The sequence below is a fragment of the Populus nigra genome, chromosome 8, assembly GCF_951802175.1.
Source record: "Populus nigra chromosome 8, ddPopNigr1.1, whole genome shotgun sequence".
Lineage (NCBI taxonomy): Eukaryota > Viridiplantae > Streptophyta > Magnoliopsida > Malpighiales > Salicaceae > Populus > Populus nigra.
In genome coordinates this window covers 5,321,392-5,328,773 of record NC_084859.1, presented here as the reverse complement: position 1 = coordinate 5,328,773, position 7,382 = coordinate 5,321,392, and the positions used below count along the sequence as shown (strand labels likewise).

At 34.9% G+C, this 7,382-nt stretch overlaps 1 protein-coding gene across 2 annotated transcripts; it reads right to left on the bottom strand.

The window, feature by feature from the left end:
• Positions 1 to 210: 210 nt before the first annotated feature.
• Positions 211 to 6,482, bottom strand: LOC133701833 (uncharacterized). Of its 2 annotated transcripts, none has more exons than XM_062125950.1 (10): positions 6,101 to 6,480; positions 5,498 to 5,569; positions 5,299 to 5,423; positions 5,026 to 5,186; positions 3,771 to 3,840; positions 3,185 to 3,239; positions 2,339 to 2,422; positions 1,702 to 1,740; positions 1,537 to 1,583; positions 211 to 678 (listed from the first exon to the last, which is right to left on the bottom strand). In XM_062125950.1, the coding sequence occupies exons 1-10, from the start codon at positions 6,227 to 6,229 to the stop codon at positions 567 to 569; spliced, it is 894 nt and encodes a 297-aa protein (XP_061981934.1). In that variant the 5' UTR covers positions 6,230 to 6,480; the 3' UTR covers positions 211 to 566. The 2 variants fall into 2 exon arrangements, with proteins under 2 accessions (XP_061981934.1, XP_061981936.1); XM_062125952.1 differs by lacking the exon at positions 211 to 678 and adding an exon at positions 991 to 1,240 and having other exon boundaries at positions 6,101 to 6,482.
• Positions 6,483 to 7,382: the final 900 nt, after the last annotated feature.

Below are 7,382 nucleotides of genomic sequence, written 5' to 3'. Positions count from 1 at the left end.
AAAAAATGAATTAAGCATGTCCAGTGACATGCATAAAGGAGACGCCAAAACACAAGAAAGAAGACAACTGATTGCTGAAATTCGCTCAGCAACATACACTAGGATTGAAGGAAAGAAATTAAGTCTCCCTAAATAAGATTAACAGCATCATTACAACAGCTACATCATAAAAGAAAATAAATCTACAAAGAAGATCGCAGCAGTAGGAAGTGTCAAACTGGAACAGTAAATTGAAATGGGTGGAAACAGAATTTAAAAGATAATTAACAAATCACATCAAATGTGCACTTGCAGTAGCCCTCACCCAGATAGAACACCAATAAAGAATCTACCTAAAAATTTGCTGGGACCTGACAATTCTCTCAGGGCTTTTGCCTCCTAGAAAATGGTCCCATCAGAAGTTACAAGAACTTTATGTGTATGATATGACGCCTCTAAACTAAATATTTCATAACACATTAGATGTCACAGGTTGAGTAAAAATTAGGGTGAGTGACAACTGATCGTAATGTACATACAATATGCATGGTCCAAGGTAGAAGGCATGACCAAAATACTAAATTGGATCACCTGCTTTTTGACTCATTCTCTGCTAGCTTCTTCCTTAGATCCTTGAGAGCGTCAACAACCTCAGAATCAAGATTATGTTTTAATAATCTACCCTGAAAGGAAGTAGGCCTGAGCAGATAGATAAACAAATTAACCACTTCGATATAGAAAGTTCTTTGGAGTGAATGATATATGCATTCAGGAGAGAGTAAAGTCACTTGAGATAAATTGAAGGTTCAATGCAATTATAATCAATTAAAGCACAGATAGGGTTTGATCCCAAGCACCTCTTTTTTCTTGACTCAAAGGCCAACCTTTCTCATCAAAGAAATAAAACTGATAGACCAAACTTTACATCCAGAGATTTATTTTACCTTTTAATTTATACTATAGTCTTTTTCATGATTTTCCTTCATCTGATCAAACTAAATAGACAGTAGGTGATATCATTGAAAGGCTTGAATGAGAAAAAATATTTGCACAAGATGTCAAAGGCTTTTCATCTATTGGGGCTCCTGCAAGGATTTCCTTTGTTCAAATGAAGCTAAATAGGCTGGTAGGTGGATATCATTGTTAGACCTACAAAAGAGGAACAACAACTTTTTACAAGATGTGATGTGCTTTCATAAGTTGGGGTTCTTGTAAGGATTTCAAATTAGTTGGGATTCCTGAAGCCATATCGCTAGCCAGCCTGTATGCATCAGCAAAACAAAGCTTCAGCTTAAACTCTTATTTTTAGCTCAATAATGTTAACATTGGAAGGGACAATTCTATTACATGCAGACTTGATTAAGGGCGAGGTTGTATTCTACCGTGGAGTTGGGATTTAGTGCTGACTAAGGACCGAGGACTCTGTATATTTTATTCAAATACAACTCATAGTTTCTTTTGACCCAGTCATTTGACACCAACAATGTCTCATCTTCTAATACTTTTTTATTAGCAGCAATAAAATGTTCCTTAATTTATTTCTAATTTAAAGCACACCTTAGTTCTTGAAGTGCCCTCTCCACCTCTTGCTGTGATGCCTTTACCTACAATTATAACATTGAAAGAAGGTGAATTGCAAACAGCAAAAACAAAACGATAATTTGTTACACAGAATTCAAACATCAAGCATTTAAAAGAAGACAAAACAAAAGAGTGCCTCACCTCAGAAACTAAGGCCTTGCAACTCCAAATAAAGGCTCCCTGCCACAACGGTATAAAACAAAAGTATCAGGAAATTAACTGAGCATCATAAGCCCCATGTTAAAGAAGAAGAAAAAAAGTTATATAGCATTCTACTGACCACAAGGTGATGTCCTCTCACAACACAATACAAAAGGATTGTTTTAATTTTCAAGAAACAATATTTAATATGAAAAGGCCAAAACAGGAAAGCATGCAACGGGATAAGAGTAAAGAGTTATTTCTAAAATTTTCTGATTTGGATTGGGGGCACATTTACAGAAACAGAAGAAATATATTCCAAAACTGGGGAAAAAACTATAGTAACAAACTTACTTTGGCACAAGTTTTCTCAAAGTAGCAGAAGATGCAATCTTATGATAAGTAATTACTGCCAATGGACTGGAAATATAATAGCAAGGTCCTCCTTGCATTGTCTCGAAACAAAGTTTAAATAAGGCCTCTCTCTCTAAATAAAGAAATACATGTGCGTTGTGCATGCATGTGCTTGGAGTGTTTAGAGAGAGAGAAAGAGAGATTTGGAGCTAAAAAAGTAATCATATGTACTAGATCAACAAAAGTCAATACAATGATAATCAATTATAAGGGAAACGCATACTGCTCCGTGTGCTGCATGCTGCTGAATATGATCAGAAGTAACGACCCATACTTTTGGACATCCATCCTCCTTCAAGGCTACAACCTGTTAGAGAAATAAGATTCCAATGCTAAGCACAAAGGATAACAGCTAACACACGAGACAGAAAAAAGCAAGAAAATTATCTTCAAGCACATCACCAGTCTTCAAACAGATAATGGCATAATAAGGGTAACCACATTTACTGCAGATATGAAAAAGTTGCTAATCAAGATGTGAAACTCTTGCATGAAGAAAAGAGACCTGGACCCTGAATCTTATTAGTTCTCCACATTTGACTAAAAAGATCTGCCTGACAAGCAGATAGAGCAAAACGTGGTTTAAGATTTTCCTTGCAGGGGACAACAGGATAAGAAAATCCTAGACTCTGATAAATGGATTAAGATATTGGTTAACTTAAGTAAATGTGAAATTCATGGCCCAAATGTAGTATAAATAAATAGTTGGAAGAGTACGGGTAGGAAACATGACGACATGACACCAAAACAAAGAGAAAACTCTATGACAATTACCTCTAGCTGATAAATAATGGTGTATATCAAGAATTTCTAACATCAGTGGTCATTTTCTTTTCTTCTCCATTTTGATATTATTAGGAAGCTTTTAGGAATCAAGTTGCCCAGCAGGGGTAACTTTTTAACATCACACAAACCATCTGCCTTCACAGGAAACATGGAATGGAATTTGGACCCAGGACCTCTAATATGGAACTAGAGATAAAGCCATGGGAATGTCTCCTTGGAACATCACAACGGTAGTTTAAAGAGAAGATCTTAATTTCCTTATCAACTTGACATAAAAAAATACCTCTTTTTCAATCCATGCATCAGCACAAGATTCACCTGTGAAAATCACGTCGACACTGCAAATTGCGGATGTTTTATATCAAAAAAGAACCAATTATATCAACAATACACAGCAAGACATTTGATAACATATATAATTGAACAAACTAACACAAATCATTCTCAATCAATATTAGATAGCATGGTAAAAAATGATAGTCAGGGCAAACAATAACACCTTCAGTAATAATACTTATCTTTCATACAACATAAAGGGGCACAATCCCATTACATTTACAAAACCAAAGATCTTCAACCTACAATAAACACTCTTAAATCTTTGACAGTCTGGTCATTCAGAGGAAGCGACAAGTATAATTCAAGTGCATGTGCAAGTGCGTGTGCAACTAATTGCAAGATCAGTAACTCAACTCAACTAGCCCTTAAGTGCTATGATCAGCCTATTTTCTAAAATTAGCATATTGTTATGAAGCACAAATGGATTTCTTGATGGATCCTATTTTATATAGATGATGAAATCTAAATAGTCATCCAGAGAGTAGATTATCACAAAAACTGGCAATTATAGATTAGGATTATAAAAGTACCCAACAAAGTTTTCCTTGTGCGTAGGCAGCCCTGACATCATGGCATCAAAGACAACTACCACTTTCACATCTGTAAATGTTTCAAAGTTAACAAAGATAGAGGAGGCATCAACATTTGGAAAACGAGTAAACGGATGCAAGATGGAATTAAGTTTCAATGTTACTCAAGAAACTAGGAGCAAATGACCCAAAATCAACAGAAAATAAGGATTTAAAGTGAAGAGTCACTAATTAACTCTTCCAGGTTCATGAATATCAATTCCTTGTGGTTATGGTCAAACATCAAAAGAGGACAGAAGCATACTACTTCCATATTCAATTAAGCAAGGGCCAAGTTGTAACATGCAATATATGATGGGATATGTAACGGTCATCCATAATCGATCTTAAATTGGGCAGTTCCATAGGCACTTCACTTTCAAGTTTATGAAATCAACAATTTCATTGTGATAACATTTACAAGTACATAAAAACTAATTGTGCAATACATTAAGTGAAGTTTTTTAAGAGAGAACTAGTTAACTGTAGTTTCCTAATTCTACTCATCATCTTGAAAGGTGCTGAATTATCATAAGAAATAATTGTGTTCCAATTTGATCCAAGAATAGCTGATTTTTTAGACAAACCCAACAGGCAATGAAACTCTATTGGATTCAATCAAAATAGAAAATATATTCACAACAAAATAGAACTATCAAGTCTCGAAGTTCCAGCACTCTTTGCCACAAAATTCTTGTCCATTTGAGAATGTGTATTAACAGAATTCACAGGTTATTACATTATTACATGCCAATTATGACCGTTGTGTTAGAATATTTATTTTATGATGTTAACTTTGCATTATTGTTTTAAGGGGTGAAGTGAAAACTCACTTATTTGTTGCCCCATTGACAATTGACCATGGAAAAGAAATTTAGAAAGACAAATAAGGCAGGAGATGAAATATCTAACGAGTTTCTTCAAGAAAATGATAGTAGAGTTTTTCTAATCACAGTTATTATTCTCATGGTCCTCCCATCATAGTTAATACCCCTTAGAAGAAAAAGTATAATGATGGGTGCCTGCATGTCCAACCCATCTAGGTATGTCTAAGTTCTATCAAGGAACACAGCTATCAGAAACCTTTATTATGTCTACACAGAGGGTAAATTGGCCTGAGGTAGCAGAAAGTAAGACTAAAATATGTTCCAAATGGTTGAGGCATAGGAAATTGAAGGCAATATCAAGTCTTGCCAAAAGAGCACAAAGTGCAAACCTCTGGCCAAACTGAATGCAACAAGTTCATCGATTAACTTTTGTCGTGCAATATCAAGTCTTCCGTTCACAAAATGTTTCTTCAGTTTCGCCCAGTATCCACATACATTATACCCATCAACAAGCAAGACAGGGACTCCAGTTTCTACAATCTGGTTCGTACTGTAAATCATAGTTAGCAGAGCAAAGAGCAATGCTTTTCCAAGAGGCTTAAAAGTGGATGCTGAAATAAAAAATAAAAAAAATAAAAGAAGGAACCTGGAAAGAATATTACTAGTAGAGACTCAAGGTAGGATCACGGTAGAGCTCTGTGTCCTCTGGAAGGTCCTCCTTCTCCACCTTCTTTCTGCGGTAACTAGTAGAAGGCTTAGGTGTGCTAGACTTCCTCTTTTGAAACTCCTACAAAATCCTTCATCGGATTAGATTACGGGCAGGAATCCCACAAAGGAGATGCATATTTCCGCAAAACCGACCTTCCATAACTTTAGAAACTGCAAATTCTGCTTGACGTTTGATGTGATTCTTGGAGGAGCTGACTCAGAACCCTGTTAATGAAATGACATTTACAAATACACAAAAATCGTTAGACGTCAACCTTGAATAAGTTTCTTAGACCAAATCCTCTTCAAAACTGTTTCAACCCACTGAATATATTAGCTCAATCTGATGATATGATTCTTTGAACAAAGATTTCCATTGTTGTTCAACATAAGATATAAGATACATCAGTATTCCCTGATCATATTCAATTTCAATCCAACTTGGGGGATCATATTCACATTAAAAGAATTATTTAGCTAATTCTCAGGTGAACCATACACTTCTTGATGTAAAATCTAGTATCCCCCCCCCCCCCAACCACAAATAAACCTTATTGTTTTCACATCTCCAGCCATGTACATTGATGCAGCTAGCTGATAAATAGGTGTTAACATGACAGAAACAGAATCATGCATATGGCGGGGGTACAATGGCATAGAGGAACTACTTATAAGAAGGGCCAAAAAAAAGAGACTGTCAAAGTTGTTATTGAAAGGGACAGGAAATAGAGAGTAGAGCAAAGGGAAATAACTAACCTTATTAGGAGAAGAGGCAGGCTGGGATTTCTTGCTTTTGGCCATTAGAATAACAACCCTGTAGTTGTTGTAATGGTGGCAAGAAGAGGAAGAAGCACCATATGGAGATGGTACTGTGACTGCTTTCATGGATGGACCCACACACTTTGCTCTTCTTAATTGAATAAACAATTGGTCTTGCTGGGGGTCTTGGAATTTTGGCAATCTAATCTACATGGAGATGAGAGTAGTAGGAGGCTTGTAGCAGTAGAGCAGGAGTCGTTGTGAAGCTAATATGAGGTTATTAGCTGGACAGGCAGGCAGACAGGACATCGAATGTGAACCACAACAAGTCTCAGCCTCTCCCTCCCTCCCTCTCTCTCTCAAAAGACAACTTTCATAGTTTCATCTCTTCATTGTGTACGAAGACACGCAAATTTAACAAGGCCCTGAAACATTTTCCTTTGCTTTTGGGTCTGTTCCTATTAGCGATGGATATGTTTATGTTTTTACTTTGTGGACTTCGTGATTAGGCTACTCAGCCCATTATAAATAATGTTAGTTTGATTCCCCGCAAAGCTGCATAGAGCTTCTTCTTTTTTTCAACATAATAATAATAATAATAATAATAATAATAATAAAATACAGCTGTTATAACCTATTTTAAAATTTTAAAAAAAAAAAATTTCTTTAAAAAAAATAATAAAATTAAAAAATAAAAGAGACCTGACATTTTGAAAAAAAAAAAGGCTGAGGAGGATTCCAAAAAATACATAAAAATCAAGCTGCAATTTTGAATGAAATTAACAAACTAATTATACCCAATTTTATCCAATACTGAAAAAACAATGTTGATTTAAGGTCAAATTAAATGATTATTTGACAAATCTACATAAAAATTAAGTCTAGTGACATTATTAAATTTTTAATAGGCTAATTTGATTTAATCATTTGCCAAATTAAAAGTTTAGTTATGTTTAAGAATTAATTTGGGTCCAATTGAAGGATTTAATTAGGTGTAAGGACTTAATTAAACTTTAAATGAGTCAAATTAATTTTATTAGGGGCTTAATTGAGAAGATTAGAATTTTAGGATACCAAATTTAATTTTTAGCAATTCAATTGATTGAAATTAACGGTAAAATCACAAAAAAATTAAAGTTTTGAGGTCAATTAGAGGTTAAATTGAAGAAATTCGCAGTCAAGGGCCATTTTACAAAAGGCGCTGAACTTTTGGGAACTAATTGGCTAAAATCAAGAGTGCAATTGATGAAAATTGAAAATTTAATGGTTAATTAAGGGT

Bases quoted from the DNA above. Each gene is read 5' to 3' on its own strand.
- LOC133701833 (XM_062125950.1), bottom strand. From the start codon at position 6,229: ATGAAAGCAGTCACAGTACCATCTCCATATGGTGCTTCTTCCTCTTCT. The intron at 3,841-5,025 runs GTTTGCACTTTG...AAACATTTACAG, and splicing joins TGCATTCAGTTTGGCCAGAG to ATGTGAAAGTGGTAGTTGTC. The intron at 1,741-2,338 runs GTATGCGTTTCC...CCGTTGTGGCAG, and splicing joins AGCATGCAGCACACGGAGCA to GGAGCCTTTATTTGGAGTTG.